At 32.3% G+C, this 15,343-nt stretch overlaps 2 protein-coding genes across 2 annotated transcripts; both read left to right on the forward strand.

Annotated features, from left to right (window-relative positions):
- The first annotated feature begins 523 nt into the window (after positions 1-523).
- Positions 524-2,788, forward strand: LOC140036887 (uncharacterized). The gene is made up of 5 exons (XM_072079940.1): positions 524-692; positions 857-1,112; positions 1,236-1,394; positions 1,561-1,707; positions 2,409-2,788. The coding sequence occupies exons 1-5, from the start codon at positions 658-660 to the stop codon at positions 2,526-2,528; spliced, it is 717 nt and encodes a 238-aa protein (XP_071936041.1). The 5' UTR covers positions 524-657; the 3' UTR covers positions 2,529-2,788.
- A 4,271-nt stretch (positions 2,789-7,059) lies between these two features.
- LOC140036888 (4-hydroxy-3-methylbut-2-en-1-yl diphosphate synthase (ferredoxin), chloroplastic-like) lies at positions 7,060-8,771 on the forward strand. The gene is made up of 4 exons (XM_072079941.1): positions 7,060-7,424; positions 7,657-7,895; positions 8,208-8,365; positions 8,494-8,771. The coding sequence occupies exons 2-4, from the start codon at positions 7,688-7,690 to the stop codon at positions 8,584-8,586; spliced, it is 459 nt and encodes a 152-aa protein (XP_071936042.1). The 5' UTR covers positions 7,060-7,424; positions 7,657-7,687; the 3' UTR covers positions 8,587-8,771.
- Positions 8,772-15,343: the final 6,572 nt, after the last annotated feature.

Consider the following 15,343-nt stretch of genomic DNA (forward strand, 5'->3'; position numbering starts at 1 on the left):
TAAGTGCTTTTTCTATACCAGGAGCAAATATCTAATTGGCTGATTCAGCCCCAACTCAATGCTGCTCTGAAATGAATAAGCAAAACAGTAGTTTCAAGACTTGTAAAAGCTTTTGGCCTGTTCATCATCATGGCACGTGATGGGGGACCAAATAAAAGGGTTTTGTTCTGCAAATAGTTTTTTGTCACCCATAACCAGGTAAAATTTAATTCAAGTGAGTTCTAATTAAAACAGCATTAGTCTGGATTTAGTTGCTAGTATTTTTCTCCCTGTTCCCTTTTTATTTGTGCGGATAAAAAAGAATAGATTCTTTTGCTATAAAGAAGAGTTGGAATGGTTAAGGAGGGAGAGATGTGGGGAAGATGATGCACATGGATTGTTGGTGACTTCAATGAGAGCGAAAAGAGAGGGAAATGGAGATAAAGACGCGCAATTTTAATCATGGAGGTTCCTCTGGCATTCCATGTGCATCACTCTTCACCCCACTTCTTACTATTTTAGCAACCTAGCTTGATCTCCATCTCCATCTTCCCTCCCCAAACAATCTAGGACTTGTCCTTCTATACCCTACTCCCTTGCCCCACCTCAACCCTCCTCTCTTTCATATATATCATCTTGGAATTTTTCCAACTTCCCTGCATTAGAGGGAATCGTAAGATGAGCAATAGTCCAGCCCCTTGCAGCAGGTCCTGGTAAGTTCCATGTCCACAAGTACTTGTACTACTTGAATTCATCTTGATTTTAGTTTTAGAAACACGAAAAGAGTAGCCCTTCATAAGCTCACCCCTTGTCACAAAATCCTGGCTTTCCACTGGCATCATTGTGACTAGTTGAATTTTTGGTGAACTTTGGATAGGTCGATTAGTGAGGACTCTTTGAGAAGATATGTGTTCTATGCAAGTGAGAATTGCATTCAGGAATTATTGTCAGCTTCGGACTCCAACAAAGTTGGAAGTGGAAATGATGGCTGGAAAGTGCTAGGAATGGACAATGGTGTTGAGATATCGAAACGTCGGTCTGGATCCCTTCATACCTTTCGCAGTCGTTGGCTGCTAAAATCAGTCTCACCCCAGCAGTTCATTACCGTCGCTAATGCCATTGATGCTGCAAAGGTGAATTTCAAGCATTGCTATGTACTAGCTAGCTACTTGATATTAATTCAAACCCCCAGAAAAGGAAAAAAAAATAAAGATTTTGACTTGATTTTGATATATTTCATCTGGGATTTTGTACAGCAATGGGATTCTGATATAGTGGAAGCAAGGTACATAAAAGATCTGGAAGAATACCTGAGCATCATACGACTCAAGTTTGGAGATTGTGCCAAGCCTCTCTTCAGAAACCGAGAATTCATTGTTTATGAGAGACGTGAAACTATGGATGATGGAACTCTGGTAATTAACCTGTTCAAGATGGACCCTGGATACATTTATTGCTGCATGCTCTTTAACTTTGATGCATCCATTAACTAGTTAATTAAGCAGAGTTGCAACGATTATCCATAGCCAATAATGAAGTTTAGATTGATGAATTATGACTAACATGTTATAGCTCATGCAGGTTGTTGCAGTAGCTTCTCTTCCAAAAGAAATAGCATCTGGATTGAGCCCGAAACAAAATAATTCCATCAGAGCCCTATTGTTGCAGTCCGGATGGGTTGTTGAAAAACTTGATGATGATTCCTGCATGGTTACTTACGTAGTTCAGGTAATTAACCTTTTTTTTTTTCCTCTTCTTTTGGATTGAGCTTGTTTCATGTATACGTTCTATCATTGATGCAATAAAAACTATGTACAGGGTATATACCCCCCCCCCCCCCAAAAAAAAAAAGCCTCGCTTTCATTGCTTTTCTTGATATTGATTACTAACTTCGTGTTCAAGATAAATCCTTTTTGGTGATTAGGCATGGAAGAACCCTATCTAGGAGCCTCCTTTCTACAAAATTGTATTAGTAGTGTCACTTCCACTGGTGGTTACTAAGCACTGTTTAAGTGCTATTTATTCTAAAATTCTCTATTTCTAATGTAAATTAAAAACAAGGAAGATTTGCATATTATGTTCAACTCATTTACCAGAACTTTGAAGACTTTTTTAACTATTGCGCCCTCAAAAAAAAAAAAAAAAAGGTCAGAGAGTTATTTTGTGGTCACATCTTTTTTTTTTCCTTCTCATATCTTACTTGTGCTAATCATCCCCTCTTTGCAATTTTAAGCATAGTTTTATCCATTATGTCCATTAGTACTATTGAGACTTTGTTTGGCAATACGAGGGTGAATTATGCACTCTGATATGAAACTTGAAGGAATATGCTAATACCTCTGAAAATCACATTAACAATTTTATGCAAATGCTGGACCCAAACCTCTGACGAGGGGCTAACTTCAACTTGTTTGAATTTTCAATTTCAGTTGGACCCCGCAGGATGGTTGCCCAAGTGCTTCGTGAATCGATTCAATACCAAGCTGGTGATGATCATTGAAAACCTTAAAAAGCAAGTGCTGGCATGTCCCACCCATGGTGATTCTTGATGATTATAAGCTGTATAAAGTGGAAAGTAAACAAAGGAAAAGTATTATTCTGCAACATGAAGAGATCCTATATAGTAATAATCTATGCTTTATCATAATTAAGTTGATAACTGACCAGTAATCCAGCCATTATATCATCAAGAAAGCACTTGCTGATCATGGATTTTTGTATTGACACTGATTAATGTATCGAGCCAAATCAAGGTCCAAGATTACCATCCAAATCCCAAAACTTTGATCGACATCTTCATTTTGAAATCGCTTTTGGTGGGATCCTAGAATTTTTACGTGGAGGAATCATTAGACAGGTCATGATCATCTGGGGAAAATATAAAGAGCAAAAGCATGATGTTCATGTATAATTAATTTGAAGATGTAATAATTACCCCTGTGACAACAATGAAGCCTTTATTTTTCTCAGTTCACAATGAATCCTCTTTCCATAACAGGTCCAATTAAGCATCTCTAGTTGTTGTTTTCCTTCGAAACGAAACTTGCACAATCTCCTCTAGCATGAGTGTTATCCACTAATCACACGTAAAGTTGTAATATCAAGTAAAAAATTAATTTCTACTAATTAAGATACAAGTAAATTTTTTTGACTATTTTAAAGGACTGTGAAAAATACTTTTAAATCTTGGCGGATGCCCTGTGGTGTCCTGGAAAAATAACGCAACCGGAAGGGGTAGCCATCTTAACTGAGAAGGATATGATATCTTGCCCACATTTTGGCATTGACAAAAGCGTATATTAAGGTGATAAAAATTTCTTCTCTTAAAATTAGCAATTAACCAACATTTCAAAGGGGTTTCATTTCAAAATTTGTTGACCAAGTGCTCTTAGTGTAGTTAGTTGACTGCGTTCTTACTGACTTTAGATCAAAGATTGGCAACTTAATTAAAGAACCAATTAGGATATTCTGCACTCGACAGGCCAGGCTAACTTCGGCCACTGGATTGAATCAAGCATTGATAGTGTCAAACATGGAAAGACTGCACAATTTGATTGCAATATAATTTTGCACATGGATGTCCTCAAAAGCCTATGTTTTTCTTTTCACTATATAAAAAAAGAGATTTAAATATATTCGACTCCGGTCATCACGACATATCTCAACTACCAAAAGTCTACGTTGAATATGCATATAATTGGGGATGTTGCTGCGGTATGTTTAGTAATCAGAGAAGAGGTATGGAAAGTAAAACATATGGTAAACAAGGCGGCACGTTGCAACCTGACATGTATGGATCAAGAAGAGAATATTTCTACAAAAGCAAGTGGTGAGTCTGGTGACCTATAACCGGGGTTTGGAAATGTTGCGTACTGCAGAAGCTAAAAATGTGTTGGGATGTCACGAAATTAATATAAATATAAAGGGCCTAAGAATAAAACATTTGTGAGGAAGCGTAAGCCGTAATAATTACTAAACAAAGCCATCCTGGGACCACTGATTATGGGCATTAAATCAACAAAATACTATCTATTTATGGGCATTTTATTCTGAATCATTGCATTTATGTAAAATACATAAATATTTTGGATAGCACGGATATTCACACTAGTTGTCCTTGTACTAAGTTTTATGGGCATTTTACTCTGAATCATTACATTTTGGATACTACTTTGATTAGAATTTAGTTTAAAGACATTCACTGGAGTTTGGACGTATCCATAGAGCACCGATCGATGTATGTTCAAGCGTAAATTGAAATAAATATGCAACTTAAAATTTTTAAAAATAAATTACTACTGCATATCCGAAATTTACTTTTTGGAGAGTAGGTTTAGTTCACACTATTTTTCATAGTATTTTAAAATATATAAGTACAAAAAATTTTAAATTATACCTATAATCATGTATTATACGAGTATATTATGAGTACTTACTAACTAAGGTACTAAACTTTAATCATTAATAAAACATCTTATCGTTATTTCAAATAAACTTTCTAATACTAGTTTGAGATAAGTTTTAAAGTAAAATAGTGCATGCGTCCCATAAATCAATAAATCTTGATTATTAATCAAATTTGCCATGTTATCAGTAATAATTACTATTTATGTATAAAAACTTACTATTACTTGAATTAAACTTACTAAGGTATATTATGAGTGCTTACTAACTAAGGTACTAAGTTTTAATCATTAAAAAAAACATCTAAGTTTTAATCATTAATAAAAACATCTTATCATTATTTCAAATAAACTTCCTAATACTACTTTGAGATAAGGTTTTAATGTAAAAATTGTACATGCATTCCAAAAAATGGTAAATTTTGATCCTTAATCATTTTTATTGCCATGTTATTAGTAAGAATTACTATTTATGTATAAAAACTTACTGTTATTTGAACTAAACTTACTCTTTTAAAAGTAAGTTTGGGATATCAAGTAGTAATCTATTTATTTAAAAATTAAGTTTAATATTTATTCCAATTTACCTTTGAGGTATAAAAGTTACTAATCTATTACACTTAACTTACTATTTTAGATAGGAAACTTGCTTCCATAATTTTAGGTGTTATTTTATTTAGGTGAACAGGTCCAACAATAAATCAAATGATCGCTAAAAGTGCAACAATATGTTATATCAGGTAAAAACTATTTCGCTATCATAACTATCGTTTAGTATCTATATCTATATGTATTGCTGAGGGGGTTTTGGATAAGGAGCTTCCAAAATTATCAAAAGTCTGAATGCTATTTTAATAGAATTTTACATTTTTATAATTAAAAAATATTTATCTCTTAACTAATCATGTAACCGGCCCTACAAATCCTATAATCATGCTTATATTTTTTTCCACATTTCCCTCATGTTTTTTCCACTACCCCATAAAATTCAAACTCCTAAACTTTAACTAACGGATAATAACCACCCCTGTAAAATGATATCTGCAAATTCCAATTCACATCTCACATTTATTACTGACACTTATCATATCACTTAGAGTAATAACTAACCGTTAATTTAAGAAATTCGTAACTACGAAAGTCAAATATCCAAAATTTGGGAGCCTGTTTAAATTACAATTTTCAAAATTCAACGTATCTTATTGTCATAATATATTTTACTCTCACAATCATTCACAAATTATAAAGGCATTAAAAATAAATAATTTTTTTAATAAAAATTAATTCAAAGGTAGTTAATTCACACACATACACACACATATACATATATATATATATATATATTCTCATAATGCATATATATATAAGATTATCAAATCGAATGCATAATATTGGTAAGTATTTCATTTTAAAATAAAAAACATGCAATTACATTTATTTCTATCCATAAATCATTCATTTTCTAATATAAATTATTATTATTATTTTAAGATCCATCTTTTGCAAAAACACAATTCTTGAATGATTTACAGTTTTTTTTCATACTTTGAACTATTGTTAGATAAATCTTAAATTTTAATTATGTTGGTATAATTTTTTAAAATTTTTTCAAATTAAAATGGTATAATCTTTTGATTTATTTTAATAATGTAAGCACCGTGTGTAGCACGGATATTCACACTAGCTGTCCTTGTATGACCGAGCCTGAGAGTTTGAGCATGTTTTGGTTGAATGTTATAATTCAAAATTTGGGGTTTGGAGGGAATAGCTTATATCCATTCTAATCAAAACTCAAACAAATGTGGGGACAAACCTGATTGTCACAACAAACTATACAAATGTGGGGATAAATCTTAGTTAGTAAGTACTCATAATATACCTGTATAATAAATGATTATAGGTATAATTTAATATTTTTTGTATTTATATATTTTAAAATACTATGAAAAGTAACCTTGTAAAATATATAATAAAATTGTAATAAACCCGTTTTTCAATAAAAAAAATCAATTCTTTATCGCTTTCCTCCATTATAAGAACAAAGTACCCCTTTTCCTAAAAAAAAATTATTTATCGTATAAAATAAAAATAAATCTGTTTTTCAATAAAATTTGAACTCTTTATGCCTTTCCTCTATTATAAGAATTGTGCACCCATTTTGGCATAAACAAATTTATTTATCAAATAAAAAAATTTATTTATCGAAAAAATAAAAATAAGCCCGTTTCTCAATAAAACATCAGCTCTTTATGGCTTTCTTCCCTTATAAGAAAACAGTATTCATTTTGCCATAAACAAATTTGTTTATCAAATAAAATAAAAATAAACTCTTTTTTCAATAAAAAACTAGTTCTTTATGACTTTCCTCCATTATAAGAATATAGTACCCATTTTTCTAAAAAAATATTATTTATCGAATAAAATAAAAATGAACCCATTTTTTCAATAAAACACCAACTCTTTATAGTTTTCCTCTATTATAAGAACAAAGTACCCATTTTTTCATAAATAAATTTATTTATTGGTTGAAAAAATAAATATATTTTTCAATAAAACACCAATTCTTTATAGTTTTCCTTCGTTCACTACAACAAAAAAGGGTATTAGCGACAACAACTTTAGCAAGAAGTAGAAAGGTTGACGCTATTAAGAGGCTTATAGCAAGGAAAAGGACAATACTTCACCAAAAATTGGAGCCATCATATACTCTGCAAGGGCAAGGACTTTTTTCGGTTAAAATTCTTGCCAAATGCCAAAAGAAGTGCGGGAAAGCTTCCCTCCAAATACTGATTCTTGCCAAAAGAAGTGCGGCTCCAACTCTACTGAATAATATAAGTACAGTCCAAGCCTCCAAATTTGTCTGAAACCCGTTGCTGATTTTTCCTCCTCTCAAAACTCCTCCAACCACCAAACTTTATTGTCCTTTTTCCCCCTCTTGATTCTTCCATCTCCAACGGAATCAAGCTTCATAATAAGAGGGGTTTTGTCTTAAAATCATACATTTTTTTGATTAGCTATTTAGCACAGTTTTTTCAGATTCTGGTAAGTTTTTTCTCAGCAGCTGTCCTTTGCTGAATTCTACTGCTGAAGTTATTTTTGATGCAAGCTTCTTTTGTGGGGTTGAAGGTTTCTGTGAATTTGATTGTTTTAAGCTTGATTTTAAGTTTCAAATAAAAACCATTTTACAGAATTTAATGGGTTTTACATGTTTAATTGAGCGCAAGGTAAATTTTTGGGCTAAAAGTAATGGAGTTCCTTTGTTTTGATGGTTTAGGAGGGGAAAAGGTTCAGACTTTGGAGATAAAATGGCGACTGGAGCAGTTCCGACTTCTTTTACAGGTCTAAAGAGCAGGGAAAATGGACTGGGTTTTGCAAAAAGCACGGAGTTTGTTAGAGTTTCCAACACTCAAAGGGTTAAATTTCGTCGAACCAAGGTTTCCGTAATAAAAAATTCAAATCCTGGACAGGAAATTGTTGAGCTTCAGCCTGCATCAGAAGGGAGTCCACTATTAGGTATAATTTTTCAAAATGGACTATGCTAAGATGGAGTTTTGTGAAAATTTATATTCGCAGTTTACTTGCTTAATTAATTTAGATGTCCCTATCCCTAAACAGACCCAGTAAATTGTTTGGTTTTAATTGCTGGGACCTACAATAATTTGCTTGAGAACTAAGAAATTTTTGGGTAGCTACATGAAAATTAAATCGCTCATCAAGATTTGATTTTCTTTTGAATGTTTTCTTGATGGTGGGAAAGCAGAAAGTTTGGTTGACTGTAATTGTGCTTGCCTGCATCGAAGTCTGATAACAAATTTCTTATTGTAGTTCCTAGACAAAAATATTGTGAGTCTGTGCACAAAACTATCAGGAGAAAAACTCGCACGGTGATGGTTGGCAACGTGGCTCTCGGTAGTGAGCATCCTATACGAGTTCAAACCATGCCTACAATAGACACTAAAGATGTTGCTGGAACAGTTGAACAGGTGCTATTTATTTCTGCTTCCATGATGGTTTTCTGTAATACATTTTTATTCAGTGATACGACTTGATATGGAGAGCAAGTCCTATGTTTGTTTATTGAAAGATTTCCCTGGTTGAATGTTGGTAGCAGGTGGTGGGCGTGGACGTGGCTTGTAGTTCTTTAGCTAGCTGCAGAATCAACTTCCTTGGAGCAGAGTTGCCGATTTTATATGGCATTTTATAGTATTTGTTAAGGTACAGGATTGAAGAAAAATGACTGCTTTCTTGTAAAAGGACCGAGGTGTAAGGAAACTGTTTGTGTCCAATCAACAAGCAAGCAATGTATTTTTTAGTTCCATACATTATTTTGTTGGTACTTCTTTTGGCTGAACGAAATGTAAGTATTATGGAATCGTTATCTTTTCTTTCTATCTCGAGTAATTTTCAGTTTTTGATGGACTTCTAATCCTTATAAGAAATTACATCGTGAGAACTTCTTGACTGCAATCCTATCAATTACTCAGGTATCACATGGTTAGACTGTGGAAGCCTGCAACTTTCCTCTTGCTGGATTCTACAGAATCTGGCTGGTGAGGTTTTTACTTGGTGTGCTATATATTTGGCGTATTTAAAAGTTCATTCATCTTATGGGCCCATCCCCCTCAGCCAAACAAACAAAGTGGGAATGAAGAAGACGAAGAAGAATCTGGTTGATGCCTGTGTATAGATGGCCATGTTCCATTTTGGATTTGCTTTGATTGAGTCTTGACTTGCATTGTTTACTAGGTGTGATTGGGGGTACTTAAACTTATAGGGGTTTTTATAGGGTTTATCAAGCAATAAAACTTTGCGGGAGAAAAAAGAAAACTTGCTGGATGTTAACAACTTTTCTCTGTTCTCGACAATGGGATTTGGAAATGAAACCAGACAGCAGAACTAATCTGAATTAAGAACACATCTTTTTCTTAAAGTAGAGACAATTTGTAAAATGAAGCATGAGTGTAATCACCTATTGTACTTTTCGCATCTCCTCTAAAAGTTTGTGTGCATCTAAGCTTAACATTTCTAGAATGAAGAATGCTGCAGTTTGAATTGCAATTGATTTTTTGAACTGTTTATATAAGCTGAAACTTTTTAGAACATAAATTTGGCCATAAACTAGGAGTGACAAACAATTCAAGCAGTTAACTTGTTTTTGATAGTTTGGAAGCAATGGCATGCTTGTCATCCTTTAATGATGTCCACTGAAGCACTTATCCTCAGGGTTAAGTGTTACTTGTTGTAGGTGATGGGGTTAGCTGATAAAGGAGCAGACTTAGTTCGAATAACTCTTCAAGGGAAGAGAGAGGCAGATGCATGTTATGATTTGATTTGAGTATCTTTGTGCTTTGTACTGTTGATAGTATTGGTTGTAATATATTGTTGCTCGTTTTGTATTTGTAATGACAAATTGGTTTGTTATTTCATATAAAATTTTTGCTATATCTCAATATTGACATTAATGATACCTCTTGCTAAATAAATGGTTGAAAAAAAAAAGTAGCAACTACAGTCACAAAGCTACTTTTGGCAACTTTCTTGCAAAAAAATCATCTTGCTGCATTTGATCGTCTTTGCTAAGGGGTCGATGGTTTCTAATTAAAGAAGTTACTTGTTTATGACAAAATGGGCACTCTTTTCTTATAATGCAGAAAAGTTATAAAGAGTTGATGTTTTATTGAAAAATGAGTTTATTTTTATTTTATCCGATAAACAAATTTCTTTTTGCCTTCAAAATGGGTACTCTGTTCTTATAATGGAGGAAAGTCATAAAGAGCTGGTGTTTTATTGAAAAAAATGGTTTATTTTTATTTTATTTGATAAATAAATTTGTTTATGGAAAAATGGGTACTCTGTTCTTATAATATAGAAAAGCCATAAAGAGCTGATTTTTTATTAGAAAAAATGGATTTATTTTTATTTTATTCGATAAATAAATTTAGTTATGAAAAAATGGGTACTCTGTTCTTATAATGGAGGAAAGCCATAAAGAGCTGGTCTTTTTTGGGAAAGTGATACTTTACACAAAGTGACCGCGATTTGGTTTATGAAATAATCCCAAATAAAAATTTAGAATGAATTTATTTGTTTTGAAATTTGTATAACGGTTGTTAAAATTTTAAAGATTGGCAAAAAAATTTTGGGGTTACAGAAAGACAGAGCGAAGAAGGAGAAGAATTGAGTTTTTTGTCCGTTGCAATTGTTCTATTAAAAATGGCTCTATTCGATTTTACCCATTTTTTGTTGGGTAAAATCGTTGGTTCTAACGATTAATTCTTCATTTCCCGTCAATTGTCCTTAATTGGCCAAAATTACGAAACTTTGAGGATGCAATATGTTTGGGGTGAAATTTTGAGGATGAAAAGTGCATTTTTTCGTATAAGATATTTAATCAAATGTTATTTCTTTTCTTAATTTTAGTTATGACTATGCTACATATTTATTAAATAGACATACCTTTATAATTAAAGTTAATATTTGATATTTTAGGATGTCATATATTTAAATAGATGAAAATTATTTTGAACATAACATATTAAAATAATTTTATTTATCAATCATTTTGGCCCTTCCATCAAGGAAAAAATCTTGGTTTCGTCACTGCCTAGGAGGAAATTGGGGTCTATTGCTAACAAAAGATTGTGAAAATTTACCTTTATATCCTAATTATTTGAAAAAAAAATCTAATGAACAAATTTTGCAAAAGAAACCTTGTTTCTTACCAACAAATTAAGTAACTAATAAAATCACCTTTAATATTGCTTTAACATATTTAATTTATGTTAAATACAAATTTTACCAGTTTCTCTTTTGTAAAAATATAAGTATATTACTTTTTCAATTTTAGTTACAAACATTTATGTATTTTATGTAAATGTAGTGATTCAGAGTAAAATGCCCATAAATAGCTAGTATTTTGTTGATGTAATGCAAAAAAATCCATAAAGAGCTGGTATATTATGGGCGCAATCTTTTTTACTTTCAAATATTTAAAATTTGTTAAATGCAAAATCTACTAGTTTTCCTTTCGTAAAAGTATAAGTATAATACTTTTTCAATTTTAGTTACAAACATATATGTATTTTATATAAATGTAATAATTCAGAGTAAAATACCCATAAATAGTTAGTATTTTGTTGATGTAATGCAAAAAACTCATAAAGAGCTGGTATGTTATGGGCAAAAAATTTTTACTTTCACATATCTAAAATTTGTTTAATATAAAATTTACTAGTTTCCCTTTCGTAAAAATATTAGTGTAACACTTTTTCAATTTTAGTTACAAATATTTATGTATTTTATATAAATGTAATGATTCAGAATAAAATACCCGTAAATAGCTAGTGTTTTGTTGATGTAATGCAAAAAAAAAAAATTATAAAGAATAGGTATGTTATGGGCAATATATTTTTTACTTTCATAAAAATCAGTTTATGTACCAAGCATGGCTGTATTTAGTACTGCTTACCCTTTCTCTTTAGTGTTTTATTTCTAGACCCATTATATATATGTTAATTCCGTGACACCCCAATACATTTTCAACTTCTGCCATACACAACATTTCCAAACCGGCCCGTGCCTGTTATAAGTCACTATTTGCTTTTGTAAACATATTCCTTTCATCATCTGTACATGTCAGTTTCTTTGACATATTCTTTACCTTTCCACGTGCCTGCTTCTTTGCCATATAATTTACTTTCCACACCTGTCTTTGAAATATGTGAATACACTACAGAATTTACCTAGGCTTTTTTAACTAAACCAATGTCTTGGTTGACAATTTACAACTACCATCTATAAACGTAAAGGGTTAATTCCACTTTGTCCCCCCAAACTTTGGACGATTATCCACTTAAGTCCCTAAACTTCAAAATGGGACACTTAAGTCCCTAAACTTATAAATACCTCCCACTTAAGTCCCAGAACTTATAAAATGGGACACTTAAAACCCTAAACCCTTATAAAATGGGACACTTCGACCACCAACGGCATTCAGGATTTGTTAACAATTTTCCTTAAGTGGGAGGTATTTATAAGTTTAGGGACTTAAGTGTCCCATTTTGAAGTTTAGGGACTTAAGTGGATAATCGTCCAAAGTTTGGGGGGACAAAGTGGAATTAACCCAAAGGTAAACATAAAATGGGTTCCATCCATCATAAATAGTGACTCCCTCTTTGTCTCTGACTTGAACATGAAAGCGTGGAAAAGGTTGGCTAGCTATTCGGGTGTTAGCTAGCCTGTCATGGTTACAATCAAGATTGAAGGTTGAGTTTGGTGTTAGCCTTTTTGGTGGCAAATTGGGACTTACAGTTCATGCAGGCATATCACATCCAAGATCAAAAGGATGGCGACACAAAATTAATATTACCAAGTACAAGAGTCAATTGATATCAAAATCAAACTTGGTTGAGAAATATGTGGCTAGAGTAAAATGTTCGAGTTCAAGTGAACTTCATAAACTGCAGGTTGCACAAAGCATCAACTAATTTGAGTGTAAATGACTGCTAACTATCAGATTTATCATGGTTTTAATCACGTAATATAAGCGCGCAAGTGCATGGGAGGTACAAAACCATACACAAGGCAAGGGGAAGATTGTTATCAAATTGAAAAGGGGAAAAAAAAAAAAGAATGTCAGTCAGTATAGTGCTGGAAGACAGGAGCGGAGTGGGGGAGGGGCAGGATTTTGGCAAAACTCATTTAACCGCCTTCCATCTTTCTGTCTTTCCCCTCCCATCTGACTTCTGCCTTGGAAAAAATATTAACATTAATTTTCAAAAAATTTTAGATTACTATTCAATTAGTCAAGCTATAATACTTAAATTCTTATTAGTTTAATATTGGGTATTATCTTTTTTAAGATTTTATGTGTTTTCTCCAAAAAGATCTCTTTATAAACATGTAATGCCAAGCATTTAGAGCTAATTAGCTATAGCATTTTGTGTACTTTAAGCTTAAACTTTGCGATAGTTTAATTATTGTCTGCAATTTGGTATTAAAATGTAGTGGGAAGATAGAGATATGAGTAATTATACAAACATTGATAGAGTAGCACATATTCTTTTTTATTATGGGGTGTACATATAGGCTACATTATTATGTTTTCAACCTTGATGATCTCTACCACTGCTTGATTATAAAACTACTGTTGTCATAGAACTTTGGTTTAAAATATTTTAGTTTAGATTACAATTAAATATCAAGTTTAAATCGTTAAGTCAAAGAAAGGGATAAACATTAACATAAAATTTATTATTTTCAAAATTACACTTAATGGTAGAAAAATATTTTTCTATACTTAATAGTTCTTGGCTTCGCCATTGCTGTGCTGGAAGATACCCTTAAGCCGAGGAAAGGTTTTGATCAGTGTGGTATCTCTTAGGGTTCGTTGGGAGTGGATGATTTGGAGAGAAAAGAACGGGAAAGAAGAGAAAGTGAACATTTCCTTCGTTTGTTAGTTTTTATTAGGAAAGAAAAGAAGAGAAACGGAAGGATTTAAGAGGATAAATAGTAAGTAAAAGTTTTCCTCCCAAATTGGAAAGAAATGGAGAGAAAGTTGGAGGAAGCTTATGAAAGTTTTTTAAAATACCTATTTTATCCTTAAAAATGTCTTGAACAAATATTTAATGACTTTTATATCCAAAATCATTCCACTAATTCTCAAAACTCCCAAACAACACAACAATCCCTTCTCTTCTCTTCTCTTCTCTCATAACTTAAGTTTTCCCTTCTTCTCTTTTCTATCCTAAACTCCCAAACTTAGGCTTATAATTTCCGCTAAAGAAAGCATATTGCTCAACTATGTAATTATTTGGTTTATATTATTAATAAAAGCTATTGTCGCTTGGCCGAAAACAAAAAAAAAAAAAGAAGAAAATTAATGGAACAACGAAATCCAATTTGTAGAGTACCCCAACTAAAGCTATGAAGCGTGTGCCAACTCTCACGGTTTTGGGGTGGGTGACAACAGAAAGCGTGAACTCGTTTGAGGTTGTTTTGTTTACGCCATTATTAGAGCCAAAACGCGTCTTTAGAGCAGGTATGCAGTACATGGATGGTTGCTTCTTGTCCATCAAAACTGATTATAAACCTCAATTTAAGCCTAGGCAGGTTCAATTGAAAAGGGTTGGAAAGATGAACCAAAGTATTTGATATTCAAATCCAACTCCACTTGGTATGAACTCGTTTGAATTTGGTTTGTTAACTAATCAAATTTAGATCGAGCAGCGTTTTATGCTCGATAATTTTTCAACTTGATAAAAAGTTCGTTCAATCTCGATTCGGTCAGTAAACAAGTAAAATTTGAACATAATTTCAAATTCATCGGAATAATTAAACAATCTAGAACACTAAGGTGTTCAGTTTGAGTAGACTCATTTACACCCTACCATTTAGGGTACAAATTAAGGTGTTTTTCATCTCCATCATATTTGAATCTACTCCTGTGATTTTTTTTTTTTTTTGGGGTCAAAAATTTACTGTTGTGTTTAGAAATGTATACTATCATAGTCATTCATTGCCAGATTCAAGTTGGAGCGGGATCAAGAGTTCACTTAAATTAATATGGCTAACATCACTTAAGATATATATAGAGGGGTCTCGTGATCAGAAGACTTGAAAATGATATAGTAATACTTTGCTAATTTGAATATGGACATATATATTATTTTGACCTCAAAGGCATATAACAACTATAAATTCCCCGCCCTCGAACGAATACAACGGCAGGTCACACTGAACACAGGCCTAAATAGATGTCAGTGTTTTTGGAAATTTCACATAATAATGTTTAAATATCAAGAGGGCAATAAATGTGAAATTTTTGCATCAAAATGGCAGAATATGTGTAAAATAATTTATTATTCAAACTAAATATAGGACCCTAAATATGAGAATTAACTTTTTACATACTGACCCTGCGATAATTCTCCTAACTTTTTATATCGAATTTCAAATTTAAA

This window comes from Coffea arabica, chromosome 2e (assembly GCF_036785885.1).
Source record: "Coffea arabica cultivar ET-39 chromosome 2e, Coffea Arabica ET-39 HiFi, whole genome shotgun sequence".
NCBI lineage: Eukaryota > Viridiplantae > Streptophyta > Magnoliopsida > Gentianales > Rubiaceae > Coffea > Coffea arabica.